Source organism: Alosa alosa, chromosome 23, assembly GCF_017589495.1.
Source record: "Alosa alosa isolate M-15738 ecotype Scorff River chromosome 23, AALO_Geno_1.1, whole genome shotgun sequence".
NCBI classification, from domain to species: domain Eukaryota; kingdom Metazoa; phylum Chordata; class Actinopteri; order Clupeiformes; family Clupeidae; genus Alosa; species Alosa alosa.
In genome coordinates, this window is record NC_063211.1 from 12,949,826 (window position 1) to 12,970,906 (window position 21,081).

Genomic DNA, 21,081 nt, shown 5'->3' on the forward strand with positions numbered 1-21,081 from the left:
TGGGAATTAATCAATGCCGTCACGATGTTCTATTTATCATCTTCCAGGAATACTGCACTGCCTCCATGTGGGCATGTTCTGTAAAAGCAGCTGATCTGTCGGACAGGCACAAGTCTCAGGTTATCTTGGATGGGCATGACTATAGTGCAACGATTTGACGAGATTATTGAGGATTATTTTCAATGTTTGCATGAATTCAAAGTACTGTGTAAACAGGGTCTTCAAATCCTTTTATTATTCTTTTTTTTTTTAAAAAGGGGATATTTTACAAAATGTACACAACTGTACAATATAGTCCATTGCTAGGATAACATGCATACATGGCACCATGCATCTGCATGAGGAGCTAAATAACACAGTGGGTGTATATCAAGTGCCTGGCCAATTCCATGTTACCACTGGACTGATAGATGAGTGACAGGTTGTAGGCAATCTCTTGGCGCAGATCCAGTTGGTCATCATCAATTCCCTTTAGAAAATGAGAGGAAGTGGAGATATTCGATGCTCAACCTTTAGTATATTCCAGAGTTACAAAACATATACACATATATGTTGAGAGAACTGTATACATGTAACAGACACTTTAAAAAACAAAACAAATCCAAAGCTATTTTTACACCACACTGACCAGAAAACGGTTATGCTCTCTTTATTTTGTGTTTTCCATGAGCCTCAATGGGTCCAAAACCCTTTAACAGCACACATGCTAATATAACAATATACAACAGAACAACCTAGAAAGTTGCGTTGTCTTTGTGAATGTGAGGAGGTGAGTAAAGGTGCGTACAGTACGTACCTCCAGTGTGGGTGCGGGGAAAGTCAGGGCTTTCTGGTAGTAGTGAATGGCCAGATGGGTGAGGCCCAGCTGGTGAAGCGCACGGCCCACGTTGTACATGCTCTCCTGGCAGTGCCCCCGCCGCTCCACATACCGCCACAGGAACGAGAAACCCTGCAGCGAAGCAGGTCAGAACGTTTTTGTAGTTAATATTTCTATACTTTCCTTATAGCCCATCAGCACAACACTAATTTTGCTGTAGTATTCTTAAATGCTGCTTACTCATTATTACCGCTTACTAATTATTACTTATGATTGTATCAAACTGAAATTAATGTAATTTCCCTAGCTATCTAGTAATATCTTAAATATTATTTTTCTAATACTCTAACATGATGCAGGAGGTAATATTTAGAAACTAACAGGATTCATTTAAAACTGCAAATAAATTCACTTTGCAAAAAAGGCACTACACAAGCACTTCACACTACACTACACAAGCAACCAGTGCAGTCTATTTGCACTTCCAATAAATAAAAACCACATGATAGAGGTCTGCACTCCCGCAGTAGACCCGCGGGTCCCGACGCAAAAGAGTGCGGCACGGGACAACTTTTGAAAGCTCTTTGCGGGAGCGGGCGGGATGAGAGAGGTGCGTTCCCGGGTGCGGGACAAACCGAGGATTCACTGCACTCCTGCAAATTAATTATGTGCGTAAAATTAAATATGGAAACGATTAAAGTAGTGTTCAGTTCAGCTAGATGTTCTGTTAGGCAGCATTAAAAAAACGGGGTTTAAGCATAACTGATGGATAGCAGGCCTATAGCCTATATTGTTGTTTACGTGGGTTCAATTTGTTCCTGCTGCTCATTGTCAAAACTCGAAATCGAAAGCATGACTGAGGAAGAGGGCACCAGGCTAGGCCTACTTCAGTTGTTACCTTACATTCAGAACCAAGAAACTGACATCTGGAGTCTTTCTCAGGTGTGTGTGTTCCTTTCGTGAGACAGAAAGAAAAGCTGAATAGGCTATCCCTCCTGCATGCGGGCTTTAGCGGGCGGGAGCGGGACATCATGTTACAGATGCGGGCGGGAGCGGGACTAAAAATGACACATTAATGCGGGAGCGGGACAGAATATTGCGGGAGCGTGCGGGAGCGGGACAGAATATTGCGGGAGCGTGCGGGAGCGGGACAGAATTTTGCGGGAGCGTGCGGGAGCGGGACAGAATATTGCGGGAGCGGGACAGAATATTGCGGGAGCGGGACTGAAAAATCAGTCCCGCGCAGACCTCTACAATATGACTGCTGCACATTAGGGCTGTGCCATATAGTATGACATATACGTCATATCGTATAACATTGTCCTATGAATTCTTTGTATCAATTTTACATATCACAATATTGATAATATAATTGCATGATGATGTTTTTGCACAATTTCACATTTTTCCATTACACTCTTTAAAACAAATGTGTTGCCCCTATCTGGACACAGAGATGTGTTAAAAAATGACGCACGTTGTGTTGTTTTCAACGGAAGTTGTGTTATTATCAACACATATTGTGTAACAAATAAAAAAAGAAAACAACAAACTGTGTTGTCTGTATCCGGACAGAGAGATGTGTTAAAAACAACATTCATTTTAAGACTGTAGCAGAAAGGTGCCCATATGCATTTTGCAGAGTTGTGAGTACCATTTGATTATCATCTAACTGAACACAAATATTAAAGGGGTGCTATTATGCTTTTACGTTTTTTCCTTGTCCTATCGTGGATTACATAGCTTTTTGTGTATGTAAATGGTCGGCAAAGACACAATATCAAAAGTAACCACTAGGGGGGAGTAAATGAATATCGCAAAGACGGACTACTGAGCTGCCTAGAAACGCCTCGATGCGAATTTCAGCCGTTGCTTTATTTTAGTTCCGGCACGAGGTGACGTAACCTCGTGCTTTTGCTGGGAGTAAATGGGACAGCGTCATCAAATAATTTAATAGTCAGTCAGAACAGTTCGATTTCGCGTTTCTCAGCAAGTAAAGTTTCGGTTAGCAATGTATATATTGCACATACTACATATACAACATAGTATTATGTGCTATTATCATATAACATAAGCATTTCTAGTCATATTGCCCTACTGTGCATAAACCAAGTACAAACCTGCATGACTAGAGAGTGGCGCTTGATGACAAATTTCTGCGATGCCATATGGAAGAAGGTGAGGCCCACACACAGACTGTGGAGAGGGTTGTCCGGCTGCATGCGGAAGGCCTGAACATACTGGCCTAGGAGGCAATACCAGATGACAAAGTCAGGTAAAGAGAAAGAAAGACAGTATGAAAGAAAGAATGAAAGAAAGAAAGAACATTTTTGAAAAAAAGGTGTAGCACCATTATGGAAATATGTGTCGCTTCAAAGACATCATGAGATTTTACCACAATAACAGGTCAAACTTTGAGGTCCTAGACCAATAGCAGGTCTAATTGACATGAAGTTTTAAGGTCCATTAACACTACAGTTATATTTCTGTGAGAAAATTTCCATGAGGTCATGAGATCAGGTCACTTTGACATTTGGAATTGTTGTCTTTCAATTCATCCACTCAGTTACATATACTGTACAGTACATGTCTGTGGCCTGCATGAGATTGATGACGTACATGTAAAATTATAGATAAGTTACTCAAGTTAAAAAACATAATATATTTCATGTTCACTAGATATACAGTAGGTTATGAAATTGCACTGCTATTTTTAAGATCCCAATGCAACACAAATTCTGAACAAAGTCACTGAAGGCCCTACTGAACTGGAGTGGGTGAACAGGGGTGATCAAGGGTGAACAAGTGTGTGTGTCTGTGTCTCTGTGTGTGTGTGTTTGTCTGTGTGTGTGTGTGTGTGTGTGTGTGTGTGTGTGTTTGTCTGTGTGTTTGTGTGTGTGTGTTTGTCTGTGTGTGTGTTTGTCTGTGTCTCTGTTTGTGTGTCTGTGTGGGTGTGTTGTGCATACCAAGGGCGTGCTTGAAGCTGCCGGAGACGAGCGATGCATGTCCGTTGAGCACGCATAGCGCCAGGTTCTCGGGGTTCTTGAGCATGAGGCGCAGGCAGAAGCGGTGGTGGCGCACGTCCTGCGAGTGCAGCGTCACCTGGTTGAACGTGTTCCACAGCTGGGTCCGGTCCACAGAGTCCATCAGCATCAGCCTGCCAGCACACACACACGCGTGCGCGTACACATACACACGTGCACACACACACACGCGCACACACACACACATGCGCGCGCGCACACACACACGCGAGCGCACACACACACACACACGCGCACACGCACACACACGCACACACACACACACACACAGGTGTCAGATACAAACGCACGCACACATACATAAGTCAAGAGATTTACGCAAGAAACAAAAATATATATTTTTAAAATGGCTCCAATCCATTTCCCGACCTGATGTAGTCATACGCCTTGACGTAGTTGCGGTCCAGGAAGGAAGTGGACAGGCCCAGGTAGCCCATCTCCTTGCGCTTGACCCGGTCGTCGTAGAAAGTGTCATAGTTCAGCGAGGAGTCCACCAAGAGCTCGGCCTCACAGAAGCGGCGGTTCTCACAGAGGATGTTCATGCAGCGCAGCAGGAGCTGCCACCAGTCCTCTCGCGACAACACACTTGACTTCCCTAAAGGGGGGACCAGCCAGACACACACACACACACACACACACACACACACACGAGAGGGAGAGGGGTGAGAGAGAGGGATATGGTTGGGAAAAAGGAACAGAGAGAGAGAGAGAGAGTAGTACACAGAATAAAAGGAGGAAAGAAATAGAGGAGGTCATAAGATAGAGGGATGAGAGAGATGGGTGAGATAGAGGGATGAGAGAGAGGGATGTGGTTGGGAAAAAGAACTGAGAGAGAGGGAGAGAGCAGAGAATAAATAGTTCATGTTCATTCTCTTTATCCACTTTTCTTTTTCCTCCTTTCTTTATTTGACTCTAGTTGTCTCTCTCTGTTTTTGATCCACAATTTATTTTCTCGCCCTCTCCCTCTTTTTCATCAACACGACCCTTCACACACATTGCGTACCTGTAAACACACTCGTACACACAAGCAGCAATCACCGTAGTCGATATTTATGAAGCTTTATTTAGTGGGATGTAAACAGACTCCGGATTTTCCATTTGTTAACCGACAAAGCCTCTTAATTAATTACTTTTTTTTTCAAACCTATAATTTGGAATCATTTAAAAATGAGGCTATGAAAGGGAGAGCATTGAGAGAGAAAGAGCTGTGCGGTAAGGAAAAGGAAGAGATCCCAGCTGTAGGATAACAGAACAATAGAGCTGGGCAAACTCCCCAAAACCGGGAACTTCAGCATTTCATGGGCTTGTTCGTCTAGAAATAACCCTTTCAAGTTCTTCACAAAACTCGTGTGTGTGTGTGTACAAAACTCTTTTTTTATGTACGCCCTTACGGAAATTTCAGGTTTCTGGCAAACAGTTGACGCAGATTTACGGAAAGGTCATATTTCACATGCAAATTAGGTTTCTGGCAAACAGTTGCGATTAACTTATGCCAATGTTGCTGCAATTGCCATCATGCAAATTAGATTAGGTTTCTGGCAAACAGTTGCGATTAACTTGTACGAAAATGTTGCTGCAATTGCCATCATGCAAGAATGGATTAACTTATGCCAATGTTGCTGCAATTGCCATCATGCAAATTAGGTTTCTGGCAAACAGTTGCGATTAACTTATGCCAATGTTGCTGCAATTGCCATCATGCAAATTAGGTTTCTGGCAAACAGTTGACGAGATTTCCACGGAAAGGTCATATTTCACATGCAAATTAGGTTTCTGGCAAACAGTTGCGATTAACTTATGCCAATGTTGCTGCAATTGCCATCATGCAAATTAGGTTTGTCACCAGAAGTTCACTGGTTTGCCATTATTGGCTAAGTGGAGTGGCAAATCACAGGCGAACACATTTGCCACTAGTGGCTAACTTCTAATTGTTGCCGGAATTTTGCTAGAAGTTTGCCTCTAGCGGCCAACATTAGCAAACTCCTGGCAATATTTTCTAGTGAACTCATTTGTTTCCCACAAATCACACACAAGTTTGCAGCAAATCTGCCACAAACATTTCATTTTTGTAAGGGTGTGTGTGGCAGGTGTCTAGCCTTAACTGTTCTGAGCTCACCGACAATGTCCTGATAGGCTGCTTCCTGCTCATTGTCAGGCCTCTTACGTCCAGAGATTTTGGTCACACGAAGGTGATTAGAGTCAGAGATCAAACACACCCTGGCACGTACCATGGCTGTCTGTAAAGAGCACACAAACACAAGCACACCCACCCACACACACACACACACAAGCACACAAGCACACAAGCACACACACACACACACACACACACACACTTATACACGTGTAATGTGCATGTACACAATATTAACAAAGGAAAGACACAATCATCACAGCCAGCTTGAGGCTTATTGCTTAAATAACCTTATTACAATGGGCCTTCCCAACATTCGGTGGTCTGCTATGTAAGGGATAACGACCGCCGAGGTGTCCTGTTATACAGAATTAATGGATGAGGGCGAGAGGCAAAGAACTCCCCGATGCGCAGCGGAGCCTCCGCCCACGTCCATTAATTCCGTATAACAGGACACCTCGAAGGCCGTTATCCCGCTTATCACCCGGTTGCCACTACAGGCAACAGTCATGCCTTTGACGCACAAAAGAAACAAGCGGTTAAAAAGAAGCCGACTTGTACTCCGCTGGCGCGTCGGGGTCCTGTTTGCCCTGTCGGGACTTATTTTGCGATTATGACCAGTCTATACCGATGATTAGAACTCCGGTCATTATCGGAAAATAATATAATGACCGGCATTCTATACATTATCCCTTACATAAATCACAACCATTATGGAAATATGTGTGTCTGCTTCACAGACATCATGAGATTTTACCACAATAACAGCTCAAACTTTGAGGTCCTACACCAAAAGGGACAAAGAGAAAGCATAGATAAATGCATGATGGGCTAAGAAGGTGATGAGGAGATGATGACCTTCAGTAGCATGGCCAACATGGTCAACAGAGTGTCCACATAGTCAGCCTGTTTGCCCTGGGAGAGGAGGAGAGTGGAGCGATGGAGCAGCAACTTCAGTTCCTGTAAAACAGAACACACACATGCACACACACACACACACACACACACACACACACACACACACACACACACACACACACACACACACACACACACACACACACACACACACACACACACACACACACACAACACACAACACAAACACAAACACGGCACATATATACACAAGGAGAATAATACATTAATGCATGTGTACACACACACACACACACACACACACACACACACACACACACACATAAACACACAGTAAGGAACCCAGGTGCATCCACAATAACACAAACACTCCAATACTTTATGAAATTGCGAATGGAGAATGTTTGAGAAGACATACACAAAACCATCTATGCATTTCCTTCCTCCCCACACACACACACACACACACACACACACACAGACACACACGCACACACACACACAGACACACACACACACACACACACACACACACACACCTGTTGCACAGCGCCGGAGTCCTGGGCCAGCATCTCGGGGTCGTACATGGATTCCAGGGCCTGAAGGGCACTCTCGGGCCGTCCTAGCTGCTGCTGCAGGGTGGACAGGGAGAGGCGCGCCTCCAAGTGGAGAGGGGCCATTTCCACCACCTTCAAGTAGCTCCGCACCGCCACCTCCAGGTGGCCCAGAGCTTTTAGACACTCTACACACACGGACACACACATACACAGAACAAACACATACATACACACACACACACGCAGAACAAACACATACATACACACACAGGACAAACATATTTACATCACCTTACTGAGGTGCCACAATACAATGTCCAGAAATTCTAATTAGTGTCCACACACACACACAGACAGACATATAAACACACAGACACACAGACACACACAGACAGAGACACACACACAGACACAGACAGACATATACACACACACACACAGCTGGCCATGCGTGCCTACCTGCATGTCTGAGCCAGACCACGGCCAGGTTGTACCTCTCGGAGCACACGAGCGCTGAGAGGAGCGGCAGGGCCGAGTTGTACTCGCCCTCGTCTAGGAAGGCCTCGGCCACGTCCAGGTACAGATCCCCCAGCTCCTCCGGGCTCTGCTCCATCAGAGAGGTCAGCATGGGCTGCAGACGGAGGCAGGGAGGGAGAGAGGAGAGAATGGAGAGGGAATGGTGGCCATGAATAGAGAAAAGGGCAGAAGAGGAGTCGAGACAGAGTTCATCACACAGATAGAATTTGGTGTTTCAGTTTCCAGTTCAAGTTTTGGAACGTATAAAGAGGAAAAAAACACATGATGGATTCTGATATTCTCATGTCAGTCGTCATTCATATGTGGAAATAAATTAGATATGAATGGGTTATGTGCCAATGTGACTGTCGTCTAAACGGACCGATCAGCTATTCCCTGTCTTTTTTAACTGGCACGTCATTGAAATCTTATACCTTTTTGCATCTGCATGGCGCATAGCAACCCTTTCACGAACATAACTGGCAGAATGGTGACATTAAAATGGATATTGAGGCTGCAATGGACTCTCCACTTTTCTGACTGTAAATAGGATCAGTATTTGTGGCCTTCTCAAGATACTTTAAAAAAGAAAGTAAACAACTAGCCTTTGAAAAAGCCCACGAATACAAGGTTGTAGGTTATTATGTCATGCATTTGTAGTGGCGTCTGAGTATTTGCTTTCATAAAAAAACACACAGTGTGTATGTGTGTGTGTGTGTGTGTGTGTGTGTGTGTGTGTGTGTGCGCGAGTGTAGTGTAAACTCACATCCAGAGGCTTGTAAACATGCTGATGTATAAAGCACACCATCAACTTCACTCTGATGTCCACAGGCACTTCGTCTGGGACAATGACCTCCAACACCTCCCCTGTGGGTAAACAAAGAAAGAGTGATAGTGACACCAAGGGTGGAAACAGTCAAGAAGAAGAGGCAATAGCAGTGATAGATAAATAAACAGGGATGAAGGGACACAAAAAAAGCAATGAAAGAGAAACAGTTAAATCAAGATGGTGGGGTAGCCAAAAAGACATCATCCCAGAAGTAAATAACAAGAAGACAGCCAGACATGAACATTGGACATCCATACAGCCTGGTGCATACCAAGTGGTTCTTCAGTCTCTTCCTCTACTTTCTCCTCCTCTTTCTCCTGCCCTTCTTCCACCTTTTCTTCCATTTCTACTTGTTGCTCCTCTGGACTCGTCTTCAGCTCTTCTTTCTTCTTCAGCTCAATCCCACAGAACTTCACTAAAGCCTGCAAACAGGTCACACATGAACAAAGCACACTGTTATTTAGACAGACTTTAAATACATGTTAATACATAGACACATATTTCGCAGAATCATTCATATACCTGGACAAATTCCACACAATCACTTCATTCTGCATAATTCTTATCTAGAGTGGACAAAGAAAGCCATAAAAAAAACTGTCTGATATAAGTATGTAAATAATTTAGTATAACCTTTCCATGCACCCAGACATTTCACTGCCTTTCTGCCTCACGGTTACAATTCCTTCCTCAAACTACCATGACTAACCATGCAAGAAATGCTTACGAAAAGCAGACACACATATTTCCATAATGGTTGTGATTTATGGTTATTTAAGCAATAATCCTCAAGAGGCTGTAGGTTACAGTGATTTAAGAATAGCTACGGGGCACAACGGCAAGTGGAGTTATTACTAAATATACTTGACAAGGTTTCTTAAAGTAAACATACAGACACAAACGTGCAATAATTTATCGATATAAATTGCCATTCTTTTTTTTTTTTTTAAAGTATATTTGTTGGGCCTTTTTATGCATTTATGTATATAGGACAGTGGAGAGTGACAGGAAGCGAATGGGAGAGAGAGTTGGGGTGGGATCCGGAAAGGACGATGGGGCGGAATCGAACCCGGGTCGCCGGCATACGGTGCAGATGCCCTAGCCAGTTGCGTCACAGCTGGGGCCATAAATTGCCATTCTTCCACCAAACTAAATAGTTCTTCAGCTATAATGGTTGGAAGAAAACAAACAGACGCAGCAGCTGAATTTTGTTTGGCGCAGTACTGGTCCAGGTGTAATCTTAAAGTGTTTATCCAATCATACTGGAACTGTTTGTTTTAGAAGATTACTTACAGATGCCTCTATCAACTAGCAACTGAAATTCTAATAACAAAAAAGAATAAACCATACACTAACTAATTTTAACACATTGATTATCGTAAAACAATTAAAACTAAGAAACATGTTGGGAGCAATTACACACTTTTAATAAAAATGAACAAGTCACACCAATTACTTCTCTTACTCACTCCTTTACTCAGTCTGACTTTTCTTCTTATTCTATTTGTCCTGAAGGACATTTTTCCTCTGCATATAACCCATCTGGGGGTAGTATAGACACATACACACACACACACACACACACACACACACACACACACACACACACACACACACACTAGGGGCAGTGAGCTCACCAGGACCACACACAAACTAGGAGTACACATACACACCTGGAGCAATGGACAGCCCTTGCTCCAGTGCCCGGGGAGCAGTTGGGGGTTAGGTGCCTTACCAAAGGGCATGTGGATGTGGGAGAGTGCTGCCAAAGATACTTTATCAACCGTCTCTGGTGCTGCTCAATCATAACCCCCACCCAAATCTTTCCAACCGGCCAGATCGAAGCGGCCACGCTTCAGTCACAAGTTCGATTCCCTAACCAGTAGGAAAATATTTGGGGAAAATATCTAATTGCGATTTTTCTGACAGATATTGCGTTTGTGATTTGCGATATGATTTTTGAATGTCAATGAATTGATTCAGTTCAGTATTCCAAATGTGTCATTAATTTGTGCCACCCCTGACTGGTGAGCATACCCAGTGCACAGGAAGCACAGCACCCTCAACCGACTGTGAAGCTCGCCAATCAGAATTTCGGTGCCCCTCATGCATTTTACGCACAGCCACCAACCAGAAGTGGCACAGTCAAGGTGGATGACATGAGTATAAAAGTCATAAATGCGTCAATATATATAAAATATATATAAAATATATAAATATAAAAATAAATATAATATAAAATATAATATAATATAAAATAAATAAATGTAACATTGTGCAATGTGTGCATGATTATTTGTAGCTTTTGCGATATTGTAATTTTGTTGGTTCGTATTGCAATTGCGATAATTGTACAGCCCTACAAACCAGTAGGCCACGGATGATGCCCCCTTTATCTCAAACCTCCCTCTCTCTCCCACTCCATCTGTTTTACCCCTCTCACTACTGACCTTCATTGCTTTGGTGTGCTGGTGGTTGGCGATGTAGAGTTCGGCCGCCATGTTGATGCACTCGTGAGTGACCAGCTCTGGGTGGCGCTTCAGGGCCTCCTCCATCACGCCGATGGCTGACGGCAGCTCACTGCTCTCATAATAGCTCCTGCGGGACAGTCATAAACCGGGGTTTGTTTGAACAATGCTAAATTCACTTATTTCATCCTCAATAACACACCCACCCAAGCACTCACACCCACCCAAGCACTCGCACGCACGCACGCACGCACACAGTCAAGTGACTGTGCAACTGGCAAACATACATTTTTTTATAACAATAAAACAAACATTCGCCTTATTTCATGTGATTGCTGTGTGTATTATGGATGAATTATAGCGTATAGCAGAGTTCAATATATAAGCAAAGATTCTTTAGAACAGATGATGATGAACCATCTCTGCAATAAGCTCTCACTTGGCCATGTCCTTTGACAGCTGCATGAAGTGCTCTCCATCGTGGGGTGGCAGCAGGTTGAGGATGCGGCGGTAGCCGTCCATGGCCTGCTTATGTTCGCCCACCTGCTCGTACAGGCTGGAGCGCTCCCACAGGAAACGCACGTTCGTCGGGTCGTACTTGATAGCTGCAAGGGCGTTGGAACCCAAAACAAAGGCATGATCGGTCATCACAGAATCAAAGTTTACTTGGGCTCCATCTGGCACATATTCCCATCTCCAGAGCTATGTGTCCTAGGGAAGGGTCATAGGCTCTAATTACTGACCTTTGGAGTAGCAGATGATGGCTTGCTTGATGTTATCCTGCTCCAGGGACATGTCGGCTAACTTGACCCACTCTTCACAATCGCTGGGATTGAGGTGCGCAGCTATCAGGCCAAACTGGAGGGCTTTCTCCATATCACCCTGGTCCTCATAGATCATGGCCATGGTGGAGAAGGGCTCATAAGCCAGGGGTGCTATGGTCAGAAAGACATGCTGAAGAAAGTCCTTGATTTCTAAGCTGTAATAATTAGAACAACTCATTCTTCAAGAAATGTAGCACAGATCAACAATTCCAAAATGTCACGAGGAAACGTGCAAATAGCATAGTAAATCTAAAGAGGGGGCAATACAAAGTTCTGATTACAGTCAGTAGTGATGATTCTTTTCTTTCAAAAAAATCACTAGATTGGATGATAAATACTGAGAGAAAAAGTGTCACTGCCAACTGCCTCTGAAGCCCACCCTTTCTGAAACCTGCTACATAAATAACCCTAGGTCCTTGCACCCACCTTGTCGAATGATCTCCATGCACATTAGGATGGCATCTTCCTTGTCTCCGCGGGCATAGCGGATGTTGGCTTCACCCATGAGTCCTCGAAGAGCCCGTGGCAGTTTACTCCTATGGCGCTTCTCCTGTGCACCACACACAAAACCAAACATATAACCTTAAGTCTACTATTTCTTATCTACAACATTATATGTGCTTTTAAAGGGGCTCTAAGCGATGTTACACGGTTTCTAAGCTAAAACAGTTTTTGTCACATACTGCAAACATCACCTCACCATCTGCTAGCTGCCTGTGTGCCCTGAATGCACTGTAAAAAAAATGTGATCTCTATGGACAGCCCAGGCAACAAAAACAACCGAGAAGATGCACGTTTAGGAGAGTTTCAAATACACGGGAGGGAGGGGGACACTTCTGTTTTGTTTAAACGTCAACAGAAGTGTCGTTACCCAACATCGGTCAGAGCACCTTTAACTGACATTTACTTTATGAAGTCGAACATCATCCTAATTATTTCATATCAATAGTGTCAGTGGTTACTGAAGCTACTGTTTAGGTGACACACTTTTTGGGTAAAGGAGTAAAGTAGAAGGGGAAATTACTTGATAGAAAGTGAGAATGAAAAAAATCAGAACATTGTTACCTTCATCATCTTCTTATTCTCACGATTGAGTTCCATCTCCAGGGCAAACACATCCCCTGCTGTGATGCCGTCTGTCTCAGCATCGTCTGCATCTTCCTCCCCTTCTCCATCCTCGTTATCCTCTTTGTCTTTATTGAAGTCTTCCTCTGCATCATAGTCTTCATCATCATCATCATCCTCCTCCTCCTCCTCCTCCTCATCCTCCTCATCCTCCTCATAACCCCCTTCACCAAGCATGGAGGCAAAAGCCTGATGTACAGAGGGACTTATCCCCTCCTCTGTTTCACCTATTACAGAAAGGCATATTAAGCAACTTGAGGGAAATCTTGCTAACATGCATGCAGTCAGTTACACACATTAATTTACATGACATGTACTGCATGCAATTCTGATCACCTGTAAGATAGCACTTCAAATGCAGAGGAAAATATGTAACACTTCATTTCACTTGGATAGTCCGCCCACAGAGACTAAAGATCATCAAGATTCATATTCAGTCTCTAAAATTGTTGTTGAATAATACTACTTAATCAAATTAAACAAATCCAATGTCCACTCTTAATCATGTTAACAAGGTGTCAACAGATAGTTTGTTGATAATAGGATTCTTCTGAGCATTTGTAGTCTTTAGGCGGACTATACAAGTAAAGTGACAACATAGAACATTTTGACATACCGGTGCGCCGTTTACGTGTTTTTCGAACATCGCGCGACGTGCTTGGTGAGACATCCTCTCCATCGCCTGTTGCATCTTCACCATCACCGGATCCAGACCCCTGACTCCCCTGCAACGCCAATTATTCTTCTCTTCATTCTTTTATAAGTGCGTTAACGTTATCTGAATTCTTACCAATGCCAAAAGAGCCTAAATCGTTTACCTCTCCTGTTACATTAAGCAATGGTAAACCATGACTGTCTGACTGTTCCCCACCTCTCAACTTTGAAACATCACCCCACAAACAGGTTATGTAGCAAGCAATCTCTCTGAAAGTATAACCTCATTGATAATACTAATACAAAATTAATTACTTTCTGTCCGACTTTTGAAGAACCACTGTTGACAGACAGCTGCTTAGCTCGTTCTCTCACGTCAGAGCAACTCCTACCTTTTTGCTCTCCTTCTCCTTCGCTTTTCGCTCTGATCTTCGTTTCTCAAATTCCTCGAATGAGATCTTTCCGTCTAAATAATCAATAAGTTCAGGGCTAAATTCCGACATCATGTACTATGCAAAAACGACATTATTCTTGTAACTTATTCACATGAGAATGCAAGTGTCCCCCCTCTTTTCTTGTTCTCTGATTTACCAGCACAATTGCAAGACTACGTGTGCCGTGAATACCGCCACCTAGTGCACTGGTGTAAGAAACTAGCTCGGAATTCTCTTGTAACTCCAGACTACCATCTGCTGTCTTGGAGATGCATAGCTTTTTAGCATGTGAGGTAAATGTTCTGCAGCGTGCACGTCCTGCAGCTCAATAGGCCAATAACATATGTGCAGACTTCTATAAAGTTACATGATCAAATTAGCCCAATTTAGCCCTACACAGAGTGTGAATCACTGGCTGCCATTGTTGGTATAATAATAATAATAATAATAATAATAAAGCTTTATTTGTATAGCACCTTTCATACACAGAATGCAGCTCAAAGTGCTTTACATTTGAAGCATGTAACACAATAATAGTCAGTCAGTCATTATCAATCACTTTTTCTTTGCTGTTTATGATATACTCAGCAACATATCAAAAATATAGAAAATTACGCCATAAGACTGGCAGCCTTAACCCTCTTACCCCCACAAGCACACCATATGGCAACTGTGGCAAGGAAAAACTCCCATATTCCAGGAAGAAACCTTGAGCAGAACCTGACTTAATAGGGGAGCCCATCTGCTTCTGGCTGGCTGCGCCCTCCAATAGTAGCAGATGTAGAATAATCCGAAAATGTAGTCTACAGGATAAGATGAGTTAACTAAAAGCTTTCCTGTACAGGTATGTTTTCAGATCTTTTTAAAAATATTTACTGAACTCGCCTGCTTTGATGTACAGAGGCAGGGTGTTCCATAGTTTGGGGCATAATGGATAAACGCAGCTTCTCCACTTTGTTTGTGGAGCACTTTGGGTACGATTAAAAGATTAGAATTGGATGATCTAAGTTTCCTTTGTGGTTGATAAGATATTAAAAGCTCAGAGATATATGAAGGTGCTATGCCATTCAGAGCTTTGTAAGTAATTAACATAACCTTAAAATCAATTCTATAGGAAATAGGGAGCCAGTGCAGTTCAGCCAACACAGGGGTGATGTGTTCTCTCTTCTTAGTCTTAGTTAAAAGTCTAGCCGCAGAGTTCTGTATGAGTGCCAATTTCTTTAGATGTTTTTGGGAAGACCAGTGAAAAGTGCATTGCAGTAGTCTAACCTGCTAGTGATAAAGGCGTGAATTAGTTTTTCAGCATCTTGTTGAGTTAAAAAGGGCGACTTTGGCAATGTTTCTCAAGTGGAAATAGGCTGTCTGAGTAACTTTACTGATATGGGGCTTAAAACTTAACTCTGCATCTAAGATGACACCGAGGCTTGTTACTTTTGGTTTGACCTGGTGTGCCAAGTTCCCAGATTACTAAGAATAATATCTCGCTTTAGTTTTGGTCCAACCAGAAGTACCTCTGTTTTGTCATCATTTAGTTTCAAAAAGTTTTTGCTCATTCACTGATTAATGGAGGTTAGGCATGCAGTGAGGGAGCAAAGGCCATCTGGGTTAGTTGGCTCCACAGAAAGATACAATTGGGTATCATCTGCGTAGCTGTGGAAGTTTACATTATGCTGACTTATGACGCTTCCCAATGGAAGCATATCTAGAGAAAAATAGCAGGGGACCAAGGCAGCTCCCTGGGCCACACCAAAAGGCAAGTCATGTTTTTCAGATACATGATCTCCTAGACTGATATAAAAATCTCTGCCAGTAATGTAGGTTTGAAACCAGTTTAGAGCATTATCAGAGAGACCCACCCACTTCAAAAGGCGTGAATTAGGATGCTATGATCAATGGTGTCAAATGCCGCACTCAAATCCAGAAGAATAAGGATTGAGACTTTGTTTGAGTCGGTAGCTAGTCTGAGATCATTGACTATTTTTACTAGAGCCAAGCTTTCTGTGCTGTGATTTGATCTAAAACCTGATTGGAATTTTTCAAGGATACTGTTTTCGTTGAGGAAGGTATTTAACTGATTACAAACAACTTTTTTTCAAGTACTTTGCTCAAAAAACCATAGATTTGATATAGGCCTGTAGTTGCTCAGATTGGTATGGTCAAGATTTGACTTTTTAAGTAAAGGTTTCACAACAGCGGTTTTAAAAGCAGTTGGAAATATACCTGTTTCTAATGAGGTATTTATTACCTTGAGAAAAAAGGGAGCTAAGCCATCATATACTTTTTTGAGGAATGTAGTAGGGATTGGATCTAAAACACATGTTGAGGAGCCGGTTTGAGTTATAATTTTACCAAGCTCAGATTGAGTAATAGTGCTAAAGGACCTTAATTTTGGGGGGGCTGTTTTTGGGTGTACTATCAAACATATTACTTGTGTTACCAATAGCCTCCCTTATAGAAATGACTTTGTTTTTGAAGAAGTCTGCAAATTCTTCGCATCTTAGAGAGGATGCCTGACTGAGTGTATCAAAAGGTGTTTGATGCAATAGCCTATCAATGGTAGAGAACAACACCCTAGAGTTTCCACTGTTTTCAGCAATTACCTTAGAGAAGTGGTTCCTCCTCTCATTCCGAATAGCTCTATTATAATTTGCAATTTTTTCTTTTAGAATGGCACGGTGAACCTGTAACTTAGTTTTTCTCCATGTTCTCTCAGCTTTCCTACATGATCTTTTTAGATCATGGATATTTTCGTTCATCCAAGGTGTCAGTTTGCTACAGGGCCTTTTTTTAGTCTTTGAGGGTGCCACTCTGTCAAGCAGAGCGCCTAATTCACGATTGAGAGCCTCTACCATTTGATCAATGGGATGATGTAAAATATCTAAATTTATGGAGTCTATAAGAGCTATGAACTGCTGTTCTGCTCTAATGTCCAAGAGTCACATTTGATTGCAATTTCGGGATGAATTTTTGGAGTATGTAGTACAATATTAAAAGATACACAATGATGATCAGACATATTTATATCATTTACTGATAAGTCTGTGACTTCTATCCCTCTGGAAATGACTAGATCGAGGGTGTTGCCAAGGTTGTGGGTGGGTCCTGTAACATGCTGCTTTAGCTCTAAACTGTCCAACACATTAAGGAACTTACTGGCTTTAGCATCAGTTGTCTTATTGACATGAATATTGAAGTCGCCATTTACAATTATCCGATCATAGCTAGTGATGATGAGCGACATAAGTTCAGAAAACTGGTCGAGAAAGCCAGTCATAGTTTAGGAGGGCGGTATAAGGTTAATAGAAGTACAGCTGGGTCAGCCTTCAGAGTGAGGGCAATATACTCAAAGGAAGCGAATTACCAAAGTTGACTCGTGTGCAACTATATTTGTTTGAGAGAATGGAGGCAATTCCACCACCTCGCTTGCCTTGTCTAATTGAGTGGAAGAAATTATAATTTGGGGACAAGTCTCAACAAGAACAGCTTCGCTGTCTGAAGTCAGCCAGGTTTCAACAAGAAACAGAAAATCCAATTTTTTTCACTAATAAAATCATTGATTGCAAAGGTTTTGGTAGTAAGTGCACCTATATTTAGTAAACCCATGTTAGCTGAAAATGCCTCTGGCTTTTGAGGAATATGCTGAGGTATGGAAAGAATGTTTGTTAGGTTTCTAGTTTTAAATTTGTCTTTTCTTTTTACTATAATGTTGGGTAGAAATCAATGTTGAATAGAACTATAAGCATAAGTCATGCTATTGCATGACACAGCTTGATCTATGGTAGTAGTATTGTATGTTACCCTGCAGAAAACATTCTCAGACTCATCCACATGTATAATGCCATTCGAATCAATACCTGGGGGCGGAATCTGTAATATTTTCTACAGAATGTCAATGTCTCAGTGTGGTCAGCTATGTTGTCAGAGAGTAGCCTGGCTCCATGTTGGTTTGGGTGGAGACCATCACGCTTCAGCATACTGGGCCTCTCCCAGAACAAGCCCCAGTTGTTGACATAGGGGATGCTTAGGGAAGCGCAGTAGCGTTTGAGCCAGGTGTGGAGATCGAACAGTCTGGACTCAGCACCTTTTCTGTAGGTAGGGAGAGGCCCAGAGATGACAAAGCGTTTTTCTGTGCCCATCAGAGTGGTGATGAGAGTTTTGTAGTTTTCCTGCAGTGCTACTGACTGCTTATCTCTGATGTCGCTCGCGCTCCACGCGGTGCGATGATGTTGTTGACCTTGGTGTGGCGGGCCAGGATGCTTGGGAGTTTCTGCTGGATGTCAAGGACCTTGGCACCAGGGAAGCAGTAGACCTTGGAGGGACCGCTACATGATGGGGGAATGCAGAGGTCTCTAACCATGGAACTGCCGATGACCAGGGTGGAGGTTGATGAGGTCCGGGGAGGAGGGGGTCGGGGGGGCGCCGACTTTGAGGAGGGACCAGGATGTTAAGTGATTTCAAAATGCATTTTCAAATATTTTAAGTTTGAAGGAATCCTGTTTGAGTAGGCTATAGGTCTATGGACAAAATGTAGCCTATCTGGGTTTCAAATCAGATGTTTACACATCTTAACATGTGATGTGAGTGTTCAAGAAGTCATTCCATCTGATTTGGCAGTGCACATGTTGTGAAGAAGCAGGCTTTGTATCCCTAGGAGCCTATTAACTGAGTCTGTAGGCTAGGCCTATTTGAAACAACTTTCTAAAAATGTGACCGTCACTATTGCTACACATGCATACACACACACACGCACACACACAAACACACCTTGACATACAATACAGCAATGTGTAATGACCGCACATCTATGTAAAGTATTTATTGCAAAGTATTCTGTTGTTACAGACTTGCCTTAGTGAAGGAGTGCGCACACATGTACAGACACACTACATACAGGCACACACACACACACACACCTTTATTTGGATAGGATAGTAAAGTGTGACAGGAAGTAAACTTGTGGGAGAGAGTAGGCGTGTTCATCTGTGCAGATCTGACTTGATGAGCTTTCCATTGTGTTCAACCCAGCATGCATCACATCAAGTCAGATCTGCACAGATCTGCATGAAGACGAACACACCTAGTGATGGAATGGGATCAGGAAATGACCGCAGGTCCGATTCGAATAGGGTGCCCGTGGGCACTTGGACACACACATGGTATGGACGCTGTACCCAGTTGTGCCACAGTGACCCATGCAGCACACACATGACGTACAAAAGCACACTCACACACACAAGGAGCTACTTCGGCCTACTTACAAAACATAGTGATCTCAATGGTGCATTTTGCCCATGTTCAGGGTGGAAAGTAAACAAGAAAGATTTGCATAAGTCAAATTGGTGTTTTTAAAAAGGAGGGATCATTGAGAATAAAGGAAAAAATATTTAAAAAAATCTTTGTATATTCCCACAAGGTGTTTGGGTGCTCTGAAAATGAGAACCAAAATGATTTTTCAGACTTGTAAGGTCTGCTGTTCAGACCCTGAAAGGAATTTATTTTCTGTTCATTGCTTTTTGTGAGAGTGTTTCTACTTATTTTAATAAGGAAAATAAATCAAGAGCCTATGTTGAGTACAAATATGTTTTCTGAAGGCCTAAACAGAGCCCAGGCAAAAACTCCAATAAAATTTTGATCAACTTTGAGGGACAGCTATGACCATGCAGGATCATCTACATGGTCCTACATGGTTTAGTTACTGCGCTGTGGGCTTGTGAACTTTCTTGACTGTTTCAGAGTGGCTGGCCATGGGCATGCACAAACATGTCCTTCTTAAAACAACCCTTAACGTTTGTTTTCAAAACTGTGCAACTCACCGAGTGGTTATTGGTAGTGATTATTAAAGGCACACTATGCAGGTTTTTTAGCTTAATATACAAGTTTTTTAGCTTAATTTACCTTCATTTAACAGCTTCATTGGAATGGTTATATGACTTTTTTCGGGTTGAATGGTGGCCATCTCGCTTCCCCCTAGCGCCTGTGAGCGGAAAAACCTTCCTTGCAACTGTGGGCCGGCGGGCCGACGGCCTCAGTGTCAGGAAGTATAACGAGTGTAACGAATTGCTTTACTGCATTCAAATACACATACACGCCAGGCACCGGCTAGAAAAAGGTAGCGATGGAGTTTTTCAGACATTCGTCATGACAAAGCCAGCGAAAAAGAAGCAAAAACCGAGAAAACAGTAAGGAAATTACCAATACTGCATAGTTTACCTTTAAAAACAAATATATCAGCACAATGTATGAATTCAATCTGTGTTATTTGCTAATGTGGAACTATTTTTTCAGATACCTCACAATCGTGTATCCCTAACCACTCGGTGAGTTGCAAAGTTTGAAAATGAACGTTAAGGGTTGTTTTAGGACATGTTTGAGTAGCCTACAGTATGCCTGCTGGCAGTCACTCTGACTAGTCAAAGGCTATTCAAAACGAGTCAGAAAGGTCGAGAGAGGACCAATCGTCAAAATTTCGGTGTCCACCACTCTAGTTCATCCAAAACAAACCAGAAAAGGGACTCAAAGTGCTAAATACCGGAATTATCCTCTAATTTAGACATCAACACATTTTTTTCATTAAGCCTATCATGAATATTTTTGTAGATTTCATATGTGTAATTAAGTGTGTTAGAGTGTTGTAATTAAGTGTGTTAGAGTGTTTTAATGTGTAATTGTATTGTTTGGTGGGGTATAGGATTTGTTACATTCTGGGGAACAGGTGTCTTTGAGAGACATATTTCATAATTTATTTCCATAGCAGTTAGTAAGAGCTGCACTATCCTATTTTGAATATCCATGACTCAAAA

At 42.6% G+C, this 21,081-nt stretch overlaps 1 protein-coding gene across 1 annotated transcript; it reads right to left on the reverse strand.

The window, feature by feature from the left end:
* Window positions 1-262: 262 nt before the first annotated feature.
* On the reverse strand, window positions 263-14,446 carry gtf3c3 (general transcription factor IIIC, polypeptide 3). Its single transcript, XM_048234806.1, has 18 exons — window positions 14,240-14,446; window positions 13,810-13,918; window positions 13,134-13,420; window positions 12,495-12,618; window positions 11,988-12,179; window positions 11,684-11,849; window positions 11,227-11,374; window positions 9,048-9,198; window positions 8,714-8,814; window positions 7,891-8,062; window positions 7,414-7,616; window positions 6,854-6,955; window positions 5,978-6,098; window positions 4,231-4,456; window positions 3,784-3,974; window positions 2,938-3,062; window positions 797-949; window positions 263-469 (listed from the first exon to the last, which is right to left on the reverse strand). Exons 1-18 carry the CDS (start codon window positions 14,351-14,353, stop codon window positions 347-349), a joined length of 2,808 nt encoding a protein of 935 aa, XP_048090763.1. The 5' UTR covers window positions 14,354-14,446; the 3' UTR covers window positions 263-346.
* Window positions 14,447-21,081: the final 6,635 nt, after the last annotated feature.